We start from the raw sequence: 17,750 nt of genomic DNA, 5'->3' as shown, positions 1-17,750 counted from the left end.
TGACCATAGTTTTTTTTCGTGTCTGAGAAAATAGTATATAACAGGAAAAATAAGTTAGAACAGGTTCCTAAACTAGGTTTGGAGAAACACGATGAATTATTAACAACGCAATTGTGCTGCTTTTGGTATCACGTTATTTGCTCTTCGTATAAATTCGTACAAAGCCTGGTTTTACAGGTTTTAGTGCTTGTCTTTAAAGGTTAGAGGCATTTAACACGATTTAAACATACAATGCTTAATATATATAGTTTTAAATCAGCAAATTCTTTTTCATTTAGTCATATAATCAAACGGCGCTAATTTAACTGAGTTGTTCAGTGTAACACATCTCACAGACATGGATTGCGTGTATAAACAGGTATATTTCACAATACATTGGTTAGGCAACTAGTCACACTGCTTTTCTCCTTTAGCAAAATTTCTGGGGAAAAAAATCGGGGAAAAAATTGTCAAGTGGCTCCATCTGTTGGACAACTTTATATTACCAGGTGCAATAATATTTCATTTGTCTGATGGGAAAACTACAGGCATTTAAATATGCATACATAAACAAATGAGTAAAAAAATACACCGAATGACTAAAGTTGGATGTATTCCGATTTTATACTAATTACAATTAGGTCCAAATCTACATCTGCTCGCTGTAAAGGCTACAGCTCTGACTATCAGGGAAAAGTCAGAGGTCGATGTTCATACATTCAGGCCTGGTTATGGTCCAGCCATTCTCCACGAAGGCAATCTTTGTTACGCTACTAAAATGAGACCAGCTAAAGTACTTTTGTAGTGAAAATCTGTTTTATTTATTAACGTAGGCAGTTCAGAACGGGGGTGTGAGAAGTGCTGACTGGAAATTCCCCCCCCCCCCCCACCTTCAGAATCATCAGCAACGCACCAGTCGGCTTGGCATTCCCACATATTCGGTTGCTGTAATGAAATACTGGGGAAAAAAACTGCGAAGATTGCGTGGTTACAGCCGTTCCTGTATGTTAAATTGCTCTCTCCCCTACAGTGCTACAGTATCACATTTCCAATAAAAACAGAAAAATAATAATAAAAAATATCCCCGATACATTGAGGGGGAAATGATTAGCTATGTTTCTGTTAGCTGCTGGGACTTCAAAATGAGAACTCTTATCTTTTTTCGTCAAAAATGTGGGTGTACAGATTGCGGAAGGCCCCTGATATGTACCATAATGGAATAACATGAACATGATTCATTATTAGGCAAATCAAACATGTTATCCCTCAAAGGAAGTAACTTCCTTTACTACTTTAATAAATCAACCTTATTAAACAATTTATCTTCGTGTTATGTACAGTACTTCCACTTTTAGCATGTATCAGATTTATAATTTTGAATACATTACACGTGCACGCAATTGATGTTACGATTAACTTTTTTATGTTTTTAAAAATATTTGTAAACAGCATAACATCCATGTTGCATTGCAGGGCTTTGCAATAGTGCACAACAGTTAAATGCAATCGGATGCAACACAGAAGGTGCGAAAACACGCACCATCTGCGCACCGCATCGCTACCGGACCCTTTCCCGGCCTCGCGCACTTTCACCGCCATTAAAATATCGCGTAGCGAATATAATTGGATTAATTTCATTGTCTCTCAATGCAAAGCAGCGCGTTGGCCTCAGACCCCGGCTTCCCCTTCCGCCTGCCCGTGCTCCGGCTTCATAGGGCCGCGCTGCCGTCGTAATCCCCGTCTGCACGCCGTCATTCGCAGGCTGGCCTGTCATTCTGCCCCGGTACCAGATGCGCTTTCTGGAGAAGCTCCCTCCCCTCCCCCTCAGCAGCTCGGCGCCCATGCTGCGAACATGGCGGAGGACGGCAGCGCGGACATTTCCAGACCGCAGATGTATCTGTTCGGTGAGGAAAGCTGCGAAATGCGTGCGCGCTTTTTGGTCGTTAAATGAAAGATGAAGGGTTGCGGCATCGGTGCCATCCTTCCATCCATCCATCCACCTTTCTGCTTCACATCCTACCGAAGCAATATGGCTGAATAAGGAAAACGACACCATCACGCCTATATGTTACCGATTAGATGCAACATCCGCATCTTTATATTCGTATCTGCGTGCAAGTGATGACCGGCTGGTGAAATTAACATATATATTTACATAATAATCTAATATCATGCATTTATGATGCATTATCCAACACCTCCAAAAGCTGTAACGACATGACGTGATATGTTTCTGTTATTAGTGTATTATTAATATTAGGCGAATTATAATTGTAACATTTAACGTCCATTTTTGTTGCAATTAGGCATTTTTTCGTTTCTCTTCAAAGATCTTGTCCTGAAGTTCATGGTTTGTTAGTTGTATTGAATGGCAGCTGAAAGATTTGAGATTAACCCCTGTCGAGTACTGGGGTATCCTGGTAACTGGAGTCTCATCAAAGGTGCATTTTATGGTATTAACAGAATATGAGATTAAAAACATGTGTCAAATTCTTTACATTTCAGTTTTCAGTATTTTTATAAACCCATGTATTGTTTCTGAAATTCTATTCCCCGTGTTGGAGCACAGTGAACTGAAGAGATGTATAATAATTGCTAGGCTGAGTGGCTCTGTTCTCAAACTTGCGGTCTCGCTCAGGTTGTGAGCTGAAGTCAGACAAGAAGGAGTACAAGATCGAAGCGGACGACGATGAGGAGACTGAGCACCAGCTGTCCCTCAAAACGGTGGGGCTGAAATTCCTGGGGAACTGCTGCGGGGCCTGTGTCACTGTTTTTACCTTAAGAATACGCTTACCGGATGTGTGTGTTTCTTTACCCTTGCTCACTGTGCACTGGGGTCCATAGCTGGTGTTTTGAAGTGTGTGGGATTCTCTGTGCAGGATCTGTAGTCCTTGATGTCATTATGTCTAAAGTCCAACCTCACCGGATTGCTTTTGTATTGTTTTTTTTGTGACGAATTAGTTTAGCGATTATTAAAATTGCCATTCTCAGGCTTCTTGTCCTTCGTTAGTCGAATAATCCTCCATATGGCCCTGAACGACAGTGGTACCTCCCCGGCTGGTGCTGATGTCAGGACTCTCCCTGTGTCTCGAGGCCTGCAGGTATGTTTGGGAGCGCAGGCAGAGGATCGCTTCAACATGGTAGAGATGGAAGGCATGACCTTCGATGGGAAAATGACCAAAGTGCAGCTGGCTGTCCTGAAGCCGTCCGTCCTTCCTTCTGTGAGTGCTAACCACCACCTCTGACCCAACACCCTACAGCATCATCACATTGGAGGGCGCTTTCAGTCCAGTTGATCACCTTCTAGATCTTTCCCATGGTGAACTGAAAGCTCCTCTGAATGTCACCCATGTTGATCCCCTCCATGGGCTACAAGCTACCTCAGGCCGTGTTGTTGGGTGGAAGGGGGGGGTTTTCTTAATTTCACACATAGCCCCTTTGCTGTAGCGGCCAACTATAGTCCCGTTGTTGTGGATAATCGTAATTTGTCGGATTGGGTTGAGGCAGTTGTTTTATGGAAAGGTCTGTGTAGCAGGGCCTGGCCTGTTGTGGGCTCGTTCTAGGAGTGAAGGTGGATGGTGGTTGACCTGTGTCACCATGGTAACCAGCTGGCCAGCCGGACCACCACCTGACGACATTGTCTTTTTTTAACCGGCGTGGCAGAGGTTACTGACCTCAGGAGATGGTGGACTGTAAGAAGCCCAGTTTAATTTCTGACAGTGTCAGTGATTCTGATTCCACGGTGGGGGGGGGGGGAGGGGGTGGGTGAGTGTTATCCCCCATGATGGGGCATAAAAATATAGTAATTATCTTTTTAATAAACTGCAGACTGGCATGAAATTGGATAGAGCCTTAAGATGCATGCGTTCATTATTCCACGCACTGCGTGTTAAGCACAGGGTAGGGGCGTCCAGGGTGAAATGGTTATTTTGTCATCGGGAGCAAACCCTAAATTGTAAGGAACTTGTGCTTCACAAATGCTGTTACTCCTTGCAAGGTGTGTGTTGGCATTTTTCATGTCTGTCTGTTCGGAGGATATCTTAGTCTCCCATGATACCTATAAGGCTGAATTTTGGGTGCTTTGCTATCCTTCATGCATTCATTACTCCCATCCATCCATCCATCCATCCATCCATCCATCCACCTACCTTGATCACCCCTGGTTCGGTTTTCAGGATGTGTGCCTGGTTGACCTTCAGATGTCCGGATTGTTCCGCGGCCGTCACTTGGGATGCTGATGTCGTTCACTTGCTGCTCTGTTCAAACTGACCTGAGCTAATGCGAGTCTCCCCTTCTCCTCCTGCATACGTTCAGCTGAATTTGGGGGGGTTCGAGGTCACACCCCCCGTCACGTTTCGGCTCAAGTCTGGCCCGGGCCCGGTCTACATCAGCGGCCAGCACTTTGTCAGTAAGTTAATGTTATTTTGCTAGTTCTGGTTAATCTCTTACAATGGATACGTCCTTTCCGGCACATTATCGATTTTGCTGTTCCCTGCTGCAGTATGATACCCAGTGTAATAGCCGGTGCCATCGTCTAGTAATATTTAAAATGCAAAGAATAAGAAAAGACCTTATGTATGTGTGTCAGGTTTTACTGGCTAGGAAGGTTTTGTATTGTTTGTTCGCGTTGCTTTCAGGAAGTAGCACCACAGCGTAATTTCTCGCCAAGTTTCTGTAAACTTCAAGAAGTGTTCTGGCCCGGAAATGGCTGCATTAAAGCCAAATGAAGGGGAGCCGGAGGAATGAAACTGAGTGACGCTCCCAAGCCCAAAGCGTTCCTCCTCTGCATGTTTATTGCACCGTAAATCCCAGCTGCCTTTGTCCTCCGGGGCGCTGGTGGCGGGATGCGTGTGATTTAATTCTGTTCATTCGAAATGTAAGGTGTGAAGGAATCTGATGATGAAGAGGATGAAGACGAAGAGGAGGAAGAAAATAACACGTCGCCGATGAAGAGGCCTTCAAGTTCGGGAAAGGTTCCCATGCCAGTAAGCTCACGTCCTGGTCCTGGCTAAATCTCACTGGCTAAATCTCACTGGCTAAATTTCACGTGAGCACAGTCATTGTAGCCTCGGTTCCGTTATTAATATGGCACCACTGCGGTTGCAGTTGTACCATCCAGGAGATAAACTGCTTGTCTGCTCACATAAGCATCCGTTTCCTCGGTGTCTGTGATTTAACGGCCACGTTCCACATGCTTTGTGGCCCTGTAATCTTTCGGCTGCGTTTCCCGCTAAGCCCGCCATATCGGCCGTGCTGGAGAGGAACCGGTGTGAACCTCAACTGCGTCCCGCCACCGAGCTCTGTGATTCCTCCCCCCACAGAAAAAAATAAAGTTGGATGATGAAGATGAAGACGATGACGACGACGACGAAGATGATGAGTACGGCTTTTGACGAATGTTCAGACTGTTCTGATGGATGGATGGATGGATGGATGCTTTTACTGTACATTTACCGTAGTGTACATTTACCGTAGTGTACATTCATGAGGGTTAGGGGCAGGAAATCCCAGCAAATGGAAAAATTCACGAAGTAATTCTTGTATGAAAAATGCAAAATTAACAGTAATGTGAAGTTTAAAAGTTCCTGCAAGAAATGTGAGATTTGATGGTCACATTTAACACGAGTGAGGCTGATTGCCAAGGCAACGATGTGTGGCGTACCCAAGCCAAGATGAGTAAATCAGTTTTTCTTTTTTTTAATATAGAAATAACTGAAGATATAGCAGGCTCTTAAGAAATATTATAGCGCTAATTTTTATATATGATTTTCCGTATTGTTTATATAGCTATTTCTGGCTCGTGCGTCACTGAGTTTGTTTTGGTCTTCAATGTTCGCGGCCAACTTTCAAATAACCAAAACCACCAATGTCAGTTTCACAGATCTGGACGGGTGATAATCTGTGCATTTTAGGTTTTGCTTTTCAAACTCCGGAAGGTCATTTAATTCTTGAAAATGACATGAACTCTTCCTCAGCGATGATGACGACGATGACGATGAAGAGGATGAGATGCCTGAGAAAAAGTTGAAAAATACATCAGTTAAAACTCCACATGTGGTAATTGTCTCAATGCTCATCTTTACTCACGATACTTGTGTGTGTGTGTGTGTGCGCGCGCGTTTGTGTAATTAGGTTTTTTTTATGTGTATATATAGTTTCATTATATTATTATACACTTAACGTCTACTTGCTTTTCCTTTGACAGCCACTAGGTGTCAGGGTTTAGCTACCAATCTTGATGCCATGCAGGTTTTGAAGGCGATTGGCAGAAACGGATAGTGGCATGGTGTTGACCCCCCCCCCTCCAGTCTGTTCATATCCATCATATCACCCTGGGTTTATGTCCAAACCAAGCATTTCTAAGTGATTTTATGGTTTTTTTTAATTTATTTTATTTTTTCTTTCCGGTACATTGAACTTGCAGTGGCCTCTAATCCCCCAAAATATTCACGCAAAGCCATCTCTAAATCAGTCCCCTTATTGTAGAACACACACAAGTTTCACTGTTTTCCTGGTATTTAAAAGGCCCCCGCCGCCACTGGACATGCGCCTGTGAAGGCCAGACCGCCTTATGTTTTTCCGCTGCGGCACCCACCTGGTTTCTTACGGCTAAAACACAGGCTCCCGGGTGTAATGACTGAGTTTCTGCTCTGTAATCTGGCTGCTTGCTGTCGTACCGACTCTGCAGTGGGGCCAGAAGTATGTCCCAGCCGTCAGTAAATGCTCTTCAGGCACGGAGTGTAGAAAAAGCACCCAGCTCTGCCCCGCCCCCCGTCCCCCTTAAGCTCTCCCACCCTCGTCTTGTTTCCCGTTCTCTGCCAGAGAGGTTTCAGCCAGCACCTGTGTGTGTGTGTGTGTGTGGGTGTGTGTGTGTGTGCGTGGGCGTGTGTGCATGCTGTAGAGGTGCACAGTATGTGTGTGTGCGTGCGTGCATGTGTGTGTTCTGGAGAGGTGCACAGTGTATGTGCGTGCATGTGTGCTGGAGAGGTGCACAGTGTGTGTGCGTGCGTGCGTGCATGTGTGTGCTGGAGAGGTGCATAGTGTGTGTGCGTGCATGTGTGTGTGCTGGAGAGGTGCACAGCGTGTATGTGTGCGCATGCTGGAGAGGCGTGTGTGTGTGTTTGCGTGTTCATGCTCAAAGCACGGACTATGCTGACTGCATCCATGCTGGAAATGCGGCAGGCGGAGATCGCAGTTGGGCTCTGGCCATACCTGCCTGTTTTATTGTTGATTCTCGCTTAGGGGAGAAATAACAGCTGAGTATTTGTGTCATGTGTTGATTAATCCTTTAGCCTTGTCCCCCCCCCTCACATCCCACTCCCCCGTCCGCTCTCTCCTGTCTCCATTTTCTGACCTTGCTGATCTTCCCACCCCACCATTGTTCCTGGAGCCCAGGGGGTTCAAACAGTCCTGAATCGAGTCCACAAGTCAATGCCGATCAGTCATTTTTTACATTTTATGATTGTTCTATAGTCGAGGAGAGAGTCAGCAGCTGCGGTTCTGAGACCCTTGAGGAGAATCTGAGCCTAGAAATGTGTGTGTGTGTGTGTGTGTGTGTGTGTGTGTGTACATTCAGTGTGGGGTAGATTGTCACCTGCTCCAGTTCCTATATGTACAACTGAAAATTTGAAGTGTGGTTTATGTAAATTTGTGATGCAGACACACCTCAGATCGATTTGTCCCCTCTCAGACACACAGAGCTCTAGTGAAATGGGGCACAGTGATACTGTACCACCTCCAGAACCAGCCGTGGAGGATTTCCAGAACATGGTTATTTTGGGTTCTTCAGTGAGGCCTCCGATGGAAGCAGCCTGAATCTCTCCCACATGTACCTCACAGGGTGCAGATGCCCAGGGTAAGAAAGCCAAGACAGCGTCGAGGCCCAATGGCTCTCCGGACAAGTCTTCTGGCCCAGCAGGGAAGCCACAAGCTAAGGTAGGCCGGTCCCTCCCGCATTCGTGCCAATGCCAAACTCACCTGCTTTGCTTCCACTGACCAGCAGGGGGCAGATTTTCAGATCGCTGTATCTTCCTTGTAGGACGCATTTCCACTGCACTAGGTACCGTGCTTCAGACGTAGTACTTTTGATGCTTTTTAGACTAACAGTCAAGTAGCAGAACCAAAAGTTCTAGTGCCATTAGTGCCCAAGCAGCTGAGGTACTTTTTGCTACTTCGGTAGTTTGGGGTGGGACTTGCAGACGTGCTCGTCGTTGATTGGTTGTGCAAGTAGCCTGCGACTTTTTTTGAAAAAGTAATGTACGTGTTGACGAATGAGGAGACCTAAGCTTTGACTGCTGTCTTGGTGGAAGAATCAGAAGATCTGGATGGCATGACAGGAAATAAATTTGCTATAATGTGCTACGGCTGCATGGTATTGGGGAAAAATTCAAATATTGCGAAGTGATTTTGTTGTAATAAATATTGGGATATTTTTAAAGTAAAAAAAAAAAGTTGGTAAAATAAAGACATTTAGGTCACCCGTCTGAGTGATTCAAATTGCAAAGGTGCATGCAGGGCTCATGCAAAAGGAGCGGCGGCGCATTTTTAAATGATTTTTTCGAACTCATACAATTCGCAAGAATTTAACCCTGCATGCTGTAGTGTCTGTATAGTATGAAAATGCCTGACTATCTCGATTCTTGCGATGTAAGAATTGCGTGTGCATAACATGCAATGTTAGTATTAATACTGCACATCACCAAGCCTTATAATATACTATGGTCATCTTTCGAATTCAGTACAAATACTCTCATTGTGTTGTCATTCAGCACTGGTACCAGTTTTTATGCCAGTGGAAAACCAGCACCTATGAAGTATTTTTGTGAAATTCCAAAAGTTTGGTGCCTGGTGCAGTGGAAAAGCACGCATGATGATGAAGAGTGACCAGCTTTTTCCTTAGCAGTTTCTGCGCAGTCATTATTATACGTCGGGGAGTGGGTGGAAATGTCTGTCACGTCGTCAGTGGGTAACCCCCTTGAGATACAGCTTTCGAGCTGAGTCTTCCTCGTGGGATTAGGCTCTCGGAGAATAACCACGCAAGACAGCTTCATAATCTGCAGTCGTGTAGCTGCTATTTTGTAAAAACAACGTTATTAACCTAATGGTCATGTCGCCATGTAATTTCAGTTTAAGCATCGATATTCATTATTTTTTAAAGCGTCGTAACAGATTGGAACGTAAAGCTGCTCATCTTACGGGGGTTGATCGGAAGCCATGATGACGCCATATTGGTGCCTAAAATGCTAAACTTGACATTAGCATGTTTTGTTTTTCTTTTTGTCTTCATTGATTAGCCTTTGTCAATACGTATGTCCTGGTGTCAGGTTTTTGCGTCAAGGACAAGGTACAGGGTTTCACATTCATTCCAGTGACACCCCCTCCCAGCTAATTGCAGTGCTAAGTTGATGCAAGGTTGATATTCTGGTGTTCCTCCCCCGTTCTTTGATCTGCCCTGTTTCTTTGTACAGTTAGCAGTCGCTAAAATCCTTGAACGTAGCAGTTCAGAAAACGAGTGCAGCTGGTCTGGGTTCCACAGTCGAAAACCGTTCTCTTTCGGGATCCGCCGTTACTCAGAAACGGCAGCACTCGTAGGCATTGGCTGTGAGGGGTGGCGGTGGGGAGGGGGGGGGCCGAGATTTGGGTGGGGGCCAAGGCGGGGGCCTGAGCGAGACGGAACTGGGATCCAGAGAGCCGGAGTGCGCGGCGGGAGCTCAGATGTTAGCAGTGGTCATTCCGTAAATCACAATCATCGCCCTCGTTAGTGTCCTGGAACCTCTTGCTTTTATGGGGGGGGGGGGGTGCTGATGCATCGGCGTGGCCCCCATTTCATTGGGGCTCGCTGTGTCTGAAGTGGGTTAAATTGAGCATGCGTCCAGTTTTATGGTGGCTTTTCGTTTGTCAGACATTGGGGGGGGGGGGGGGGGGTCCTGTCCTTTTTCGTTGCCTTTAAGATGGTGGTGGTGGTGGGGGGGGTTAAATGTTAAATTCCTCTGGGTTTATCTGATTCTCCACAGAAAGGCTGTCCGCAGTTCTTACAGCTGGATTACTCATATCATTAGGGAGCGCATTTTAAATTCACGGTTTTTTACTTATTTTAACCTAAAATTGAAAAATACAGTCTGTCTGGATGAAGGCTGGTGGGTAATTGGGTGAGAGAAGATCATATGGATCCTGTTCTGGATTTCAGTACTATTTTTTTATTTATTTCAGGTTTACAAGTGCCTTCCCACAATGCGGTTCGAGATGAGCCTTGAAACTTGTTGACGGTCTGAATAATCCCCGTGTTTCCTTAACCAGAAGGCACGCTGTTCACGGCTTGAGGTTCCTGGAGACGCGGCATGTTTTTCACTCTGTCCACTGACACCGATGGTAGAGAACAGACCCTTTTAAATTGGAATCCATAAATTTTGATTCTATAGCCAGCAATTAGCTGATAACCGCTCAGGTGAAATGGGAACCACTTACAGTGCCGCCTCCTCCTGCCCCTAACAAACAACCCTGACCGCTGAGACCTCCGCTCCTGAACCGGTGACCTCCTCCCCCTGCGTTTCTGGCCTGTCCCTTTGATTGTGGCTCACTCCCAGCAGCCTCCCTGAATTCCCACAGTCCTCTGCTTCCCCATGAGAGAGTAATCAGCTGGGGCTGTGTGCCCTGGAGCTGCTCAGAGGGGATTAATTGAGTGGAGAACTGAATCCCCCCCCCCCCCCCGCAGCGGTGTTTACTTCCACTCAAACTGCACATTTGTTTGGGGCCCCTGAGGTTTGGGAGCCACCTTTTGGCCAAAAACAGTCACTACACTGGGGGTGGGTTTCCCCAAAGTGACCTTTTGAGTGGGGTCTCAGAGATGGCCCCCCCCATCCGTCACCACCTGGGCTGAAGCTTGAGTCCGATTCCGGGATTTCAGTCTGGGTTCATCTGGACCTGTGTGCGTAAACAGGACTGGGAGGTGAAAAATTAATTAATATTCAATTATATCTAATTACGTCCGTTGCTGTTTAATCATCTCTGAGTGCAGGTGAAGGGGTGCAGTTAAAATGCAGCTGGTAATTAAATCCAGATCTTTCAGAAATCTGAATTGTACTCCTGCAGATTTAAGATTTGTTTATTTTTAATAAATGTTTATTTCTCCACCTGGACCTTTGTTGTCGAGCTGCTCAACTGTAGCGAGTCTATGTCCCATGAGGTAACCCCCCCCCCCCCCCCCCCCCCCCGGAATTTGCCTAAGAGATGCTTCCACTGTGCACCTACCTCACCACAGACCAATGGGGTGGCGAGTTGTGTTGCTACAGTAGACGCATCCCGGGCAATTCTGATGTCTTTAACCAGCGTCTGACAGTTTTATACGAATCTGTAACTGCAATTATTATTATTTTTTTTTTTTAAATCCGAAAGTCTTGTATTTTGTTTGATTACTTATAGTTAAGGTTAGGGCTGGGTGGGGGTTAAGGTTCTCATTTGGGATTAAGGATTTGCCCATAGAAATGAATGGTCGGTCCCCACAAAGATATGAGTACAGCTCTGTGTGTGTGTGTGTGTGTGTGTGTGTGTGTGTGTGTGTCCATCTTTAACAAACACGCGGGCCGGACACCTGTGACGGGGGTGTGACTGTGTATGTGCTGCTGTGTTTTCTCCCTCTAATTTGTGATTTGCACCGTCAACATCTCTCTCTCTCTCTCTCTCTCTCTCTCTCTCTCTCTCTCTCTCTCTCTCTCTTTCCTGCTCAAAGCAACAGTCACGTTTTTTTTTTTTTTTTTGCGGGAAGAGAAGAGGCGGCATCCTTCAAACATCTGCGTCCTCTTACATCCCGGCCCGTATGGTTAGCGCTCTGACGTAATGTGTTTTGTCTCTGACTGCCGCTACCTGAGGCCTCGTGTCACAGTTAGTCAGTGGGCTCGATGGCGTCGACATTCAGACGTTAATGTGCCTGTCAGATTCGTGTTTATATGATGCAGTTATGTAGCTGAGACATTTATTACTTCAGTCAATGAAACCAGCTTGACTAGCATGGTTGGTCACTAACTGAGAAATCGGTTGAGTTGGGGCCCAATAGGGTTATGGGCAGATTCGGGGGGGGCAGCACTTTACAGGGGCCCTTGAATACATAAAATTATTAACTGGGCTTGGAGGCCCAAGGTGACATTTTTAAGGGGGTCAGAATCCCTTCTTCCCATACAGTAGCTAATCTCATCTTTGAAGGCCATTTTAAAAGCAGCATCGTCATGAGTTCACAACGGCTCCTTCTGAACTATGGTTGGTCATAGAGGGTTAAACCCTTTTTGTAGTTGGCCAATTCGGTCCCGCCCAGTTAAAAGGGCCTTTCTGGCTGTGGAAGCCTGCAATCATGGCAGATTACAAGCTGGCCTTCAAGTACAAACAGTTGTGTGTTAGCGCCCGCGTGTTTGCGTCTGTATGTTTTGTGTCTGTCTTGGCCCCGTGACCCAAGATGTCTTCGCCTCAGGGTGCGGGCCGACGTCTGATGCGACTCACGGCAGTGCTGAAACGTTAGGGAAACATCGCGGTAGCGTTTGTGTGGCCACTGAGTCACTGAAAGTTCCACGAGAGGCATCGACGTAAGGAACGTGGCGAACATCTGCGATCGGTAGGCCGAGATTACCCAGCATGCACTCCGTTGACATTCTCCTCTGCCGAGCTTGTTCGAAGCAGATGGTCTCTTGCCTCATTCCCTCCTAACCTCGGCCTGCGCTGAGCTTCTCCCCTTCAAAGATCCAGGTGTCCTTTTGCTCTGGCGGAAAGCTGAGGACCGCCTCTGAAGCTGGGAATAATAAAATGATCATTTGTGCCTTGACGCTTTTGTTAAGGGAGGTGTAATTGGGGGAGAAATTGATGCCCCCTGGTTTAATCCCTCGCCAGCTGTTTACTCAGGGCTGATTGGAGCACCTGGAGTAAGCAGGCAAAAGGAACTTAGAGGAGAACCGCTTAACGTCTAGAAGATGAATATCGGACTTTATTTTGTTGGGCAGTGCAGCTGTTGCTTTGGTAACGCTTACGGAGGTGTTTTTTTTAACTCCTGCTTTGTTTTCCCGACTTTTGACTTAACAATGTGCTGGAGATGTGCACTTTGCTCATAACGGGTAACTCCTTGGTGCTCATCAGCCCATATTCCTTAGCTGCAAATTACTGTCATGGGGTTTTGGTTGGGTGCTGTGTCTGGATGGAGTTTTGAAAATCCTGGTCCGTGTTCTTCTCAGTCCGTGAAACTGATCTGTGGGCCCTTATTTCAGGAGGCCATGACCAGCCTCCGGGCTTTTCCACCCCCAGCTTTGGGCTGATGCTTTCGCTTAACTTCTACCTCCTCTGCTGTGGCTCCGATTTCAGTTTTCGATGGCTGTTAGTTCTGGGCCGGTGACTTTATTCTTTGGGCGATGGCTAACACAGGCAGCATAACCGGTATAAGCTGCATATCCCCTGGACAACATGGTGGAGTTGGTACATAAACTGGACTAAGATACAAAATTTTCTTCGGGTTACATCAAAGCGCCTTTCTTATCCATAAGGTAGCAGCTATGTTTTCGCTTGATCTTTTGGGCTCCTGTTCAGGGTTTGCGCACAGTGCATTGCTGCAGGTCTTGTGTTTCCCCTTTTTGTGAGTCTTCCCTTAATAAATATGTGCACATCTCTCACTATTCGGTTGACCACCTGCATTGCGTCATGCATCCTTGCACGTTAAAACGTGCGTCACGTGTGACCGGAATCTCACAGAAGGATTCTGCTTCCTGCTTTCAGAGCCCCAAAGGAGGTAAAGAGAATCCGGCAGCAGGGACCCCCGAAAACGCTGTCTGTGAGCGACGTGAAAAACAAACTGACCACCGTCGTCAAAGAAGTAAAGAGAACCTCTTCAGCTTCGTCATTATGAGAGAACCTTATCGTAAATGTGGGAATTAAATTGGGTGCAAACAGCAGCATAGAAATCATTCAGAAATATTAGATTCATTTATTATGTCGAGCACCAAGGGTATTTAATTTAATATTTCTTTTGAATTTATTAGATTTTTATTGCGTTGTCAAATACTGCACACACTATCAGTTTTTTATGAATATGTGTTTTAATATTTAAACTATCCCAAATGCACTTTTGAATCTGACTAGGAAGATTTAGAATGTCTTGTAATTGACGTTTAGTGTTATATATGAGGCGGAGAGTAAAGCAATATGGTAAATTCCGTGAAATGAAATGTACTGGCACTCTGGCAGTTACTTTTGTTCAAGGTAACGCCCCTTTTGTAGTTGGCTTTTGTAGTATAAGGCAATACACAGGGTCTGAGAAGCTTACTTAATTACCAGTTGTTACGATCCTTTTCACTGCTGCTGATGAGCTTGTCCTGTTAGGCGTGACTCTGTGCTTCTCTGTGATTCTTTCTCCTCCACCAGCGGAAGCCTCTGCCAAAGACTGAGCAGAAATTTGAAAATTTTGCCCGGAGCTGTTTTAAGATCTCAGATAAAAATGTAAGTCTCCCTCCGTACTTTATGACCTCAGGAAGAACACGTACTCTCAATGATCCCCGTCAGAGCCAGGCCCTGTTGATTTTATGTCCTCGTAGATACTTTGCTCGCGATACAGCTGCTATATAATGCGTTCTTTGACATGGAGCGTACACATAAACGGCCCATGCTCTGGGGGGATGTTGAAGATCCGTGTTCATCTTGATGATTCTGTAATTTTATTTTTGAATAAAATTACCAGTGACATTCTTCAGTAAAGTTTGGAAGAATAGTCATGAATTCACTCTACGTAATTCACTCTATATACATACACACACACACACACACACACACACATATATATATAAATATATAAAAAAATGTCTGTCTTTCTTAGTGATTTACTGGCCATTTTAACAAGCGCGTCTCTTATAGTCTAATAAAATGCGTGGTGCTGGTATGCAGGACGTACCAGGATCTCGCTGTAGTTCAAGGTCACTTGTGAAGTCTGTGAGGTTTCAGAGAGTCCATCCCTGGGACAAACGTACCCCCCCCCCCCCCCCGCCCCCAACAGAAACCTTTGATCTGTGAAGATTTATAAAGATTATTATAGGTATCACTGCTCGATGGAGTGTGGTGATGAATATTTTGAATTCTCCTCTATAAAAAGGTACTATGTATTACCTACTCGGGGAGAAATAAAATTACAAGTATGATTTCACCGGGAATAGTTTGATTATGTAAAATATACATACACATGAGAGGACAGTCAGCTGAAGGCCCAGAATTCTAGAAGATGATGGAATTCAAAGGAGCTATAACTAATTGCAAAAGTTTTAAAGGTTTTTTTTTTTTTTTTTTTTTTTTAACTTAACTGTTTTACTCCCCCCCCCCACAATGCAATTAACGGATGTGCAGGTGCCGCATTCGTTAAGTGCGGCTTGTCACATAACTTTTTTTCCTCCTCGCATTGTTTGCAAATGAAAACCACCTTGAAAGTAACACTTGAGCTGTTTTTTTTTGTTGTTGTTACAATGTGCTTTGGTTCAAACGCTGAGTTAAGGTGTCACGGTTCTGTGGGTCATGCTGTTGGTATGTAACCCCCGGCCCCCTCCCATGTAATGTGTTCATTGTTCCCCCGCCCGTGTGTAGTAACACACTTTTTTTTTGCTGCGCACCCGAGTCCTGCTTCACAGCTACACAGCTAGTCATTAAGATTGCTTTATAATTAGTCTCTCTCTCTTCCTCTTCCTGCTTCCCTCTCATGTAGGTAATCAAAGAACTTTGGACGTTTGTACAGACACTGAAGTCTGAGAAGAAATAATGAAACTGTAGCACTTCGAGTGACAATGTTATGTCATCCTGTTTTTTTGTTTTAATTCCTTTATTTTTTACTACCCCATGAGTCAGACATAGACTGGTTAGTCACCTGTGAGATTAATAAGCCCCTTGACGTTCGATTTATGTTGCATCTTATGGAAATTCTGTTCTCCGAAAGTGTAGTTGACAAGCAGTAAGCTAAGGATACGATTTAAAAATAGTTTATCCCAGGTCCTGGTTTAAACTTCATACTGCTGATGGAGTGGGTGCATGTTTTTCCATTCATGATCAGCTTTATTGTAAACTGAGCATTCAGACTCACAAATTCAGGTTGAAGACTATTGCCGATAGTCCTTTGTGTTCGAGCTGTGTTTGAATTTCAGCAGTATGGCCCCTGTTAGCTGTTTAAAATGCTTTTTGTGACTAACTTTCTGTCATTTGTAACCCTGAGTTAGTCAGTGTTGCGAAGGCAGTTCAGCACTGGGAGCTGATGGGTTTTTGCATATTTTTTGAGGGCATTCGGCAGAACTCTGTTGCTTAATTTCTTGTCTCTTGTCCTTTTGCAATTGCTTTTTGCTTTTACTATTTGACTTAAATGCAATACTAATAGGTGTCCTTTGCTATATTTCAAAGTCATTGTTTTTATGGTCCAACCCAGAAACCTACACTTCTTAGAACCTTATGTTTTACTGATCGGTGTTTCCTGTCTATCTGACATTTCCTCCTTTTAGTTTATAGACAAAAGGTGTGTGAATAGCTGTAAGAAAATGCTGAAACATTTTGAACATCAGTGAGCAGATTGTCCCGATTGTGACCCTTGAAAATTCATTGTTCAGATCACTGGAAAACTTGCTTCTCAGTGAAATGCATCTCTTTTAGTTCTGGGGGCTAAAGCCTTAATTAAGATTGTAATTTTCATTTTAGATAAGGATTTTTATTTTTATTTTTTTTTAGTCCATTGACCGAGAACGGTGTTTGAGTCAAATTTCCATGGATGTCACTGTATTACTGATCTATGAATCACCGTAAATCATATTTGTGTTGATTTAAGGAACATGGGAAAGAAAAGAAAATAAGTCCATCCATTTTTTTTAAGATCTCCGTTAAAATAAACGTAATAAAATGTATTTTGACCCTTGTTTTGCTTTCCTGCCTGTTGTGTTCTCCGCACACAATAAAAATAGACGCGCCCCCTCCCCAGCTTAAGAACTTACGGACAACTCGCACTCACCAATGGACTGCCATAAAGTCTATTATGTAAAAAAGAATCAGTTTAACACAATGGTTTGTAATGAATGCAGATGCTACTTTGTGACACTCATGAAAGCATTTGTGGCTTTAGCCCTTCGTCTCGAGGTGCAGTACAGCATGCAGTTACATTTTTATTGTTACTATATAGCTCTTATCATTATTATGTCCTGTGTTATTTTCCCGCTTGCCTACAAATTCGACTTCGAGAGACTTAGGCAATGGATCTTGTTTGTAACCTGGGCACTGCCTGTACTGCAGGGGTGGAGTCAAGTGAACATACAGAATCTAACAAATAATAACCCACAACTGAGATGACCAGTCACAAACTCCCTTGAACGTAGGATCTGTTTGTATATCCATTATTCACCTCACTTGCGACATAAATTAGCCTTGTGTATACGTTCGCAGAGCTGACATCAGGTATTTCCCACGTCTATTTACTCGATGATGCAAATTAAACATTCGCCGTGTAATTTTAGGGTTCTGGATTCTCTAGCGATGCCACTGCCACTTTTCAAATTGTAGGGGTAGCTTAGTTTGGCTGAGGGGATGTAAACAGGTCTCCGGAGCCTTGGGACGTATAATTTCGTTGTCATTCGAAGATGGGTGACAGTGCATTTGGCGCTACAACAACAAGCACGTGATTGTGAGAGAAGAGAGATTTTAATGGGATGTGATATATACTGCCGTGTTAAGGAATCCCAGCAGGTGATTGGAGCAAAAAAATAACCGAGACTCGTTCGCTTCCCCACGAGGCGATC

General features: G+C 44.7%; 1 protein-coding gene across 2 annotated transcripts; it reads left to right on the top strand.

Annotated features, from left to right (window-relative positions):
- Positions 1-1,727: 1,727 nt before the first annotated feature.
- npm1b (nucleophosmin 1b) lies at positions 1,728-16,876 on the top strand. 2 transcript variants are annotated; one of them, XM_048970751.1, is made up of 12 exons: positions 1,728-1,883; positions 2,618-2,703; positions 3,081-3,200; positions 4,294-4,387; positions 4,861-4,964; positions 5,301-5,359; positions 5,955-6,036; positions 7,819-7,914; position 8,858; positions 13,725-13,819; positions 14,368-14,442; positions 15,689-16,876. In XM_048970751.1, exons 1-12 carry the CDS (start codon positions 1,832-1,834, stop codon positions 15,740-15,742), a joined length of 918 nt encoding a protein of 305 aa, XP_048826708.1. In that variant the 5' UTR covers positions 1,728-1,831; the 3' UTR covers positions 15,743-16,876. The 2 variants fall into 2 exon arrangements, 1 of the variants encoding a protein (XP_048826708.1); XR_007381229.1 differs by lacking the exon at position 8,858 and having other exon boundaries at positions 13,723-13,819.
- The last annotated feature ends 874 nt before the right edge of the window (positions 16,877-17,750 follow it).

The sequence above is a fragment of the Brienomyrus brachyistius genome, chromosome 12 (assembly GCF_023856365.1).
Source record: "Brienomyrus brachyistius isolate T26 chromosome 12, BBRACH_0.4, whole genome shotgun sequence".
Classification (NCBI taxonomy): domain Eukaryota; kingdom Metazoa; phylum Chordata; class Actinopteri; order Osteoglossiformes; family Mormyridae; genus Brienomyrus; species Brienomyrus brachyistius.
This window is presented reverse-complemented; position numbering and strand designations above follow the sequence as displayed.

What these genes read in the sequence shown, in the direction of transcription:
- npm1b (XM_048970751.1), top strand. Translation starts at nt 1,832, where the DNA reads ATGGCGGAGGACGGCAGCGCGGACATTTCCAGACCGCAGATGTATCTG. An exon ending in ACCAGCTGTCCCTCAAAACG is followed by an intron (nt 2,704 to 3,080) that starts GTGGGGCTGAAA and finishes CGAGGCCTGCAG; the next exon opens with GTATGTTTGGGAGCGCAGGC. An exon ending in GACGACGACGAAGATGATGA is followed by an intron (nt 5,360 to 5,954) that starts GTACGGCTTTTG and finishes ACTCTTCCTCAG; the next exon opens with CGATGATGACGACGATGACG.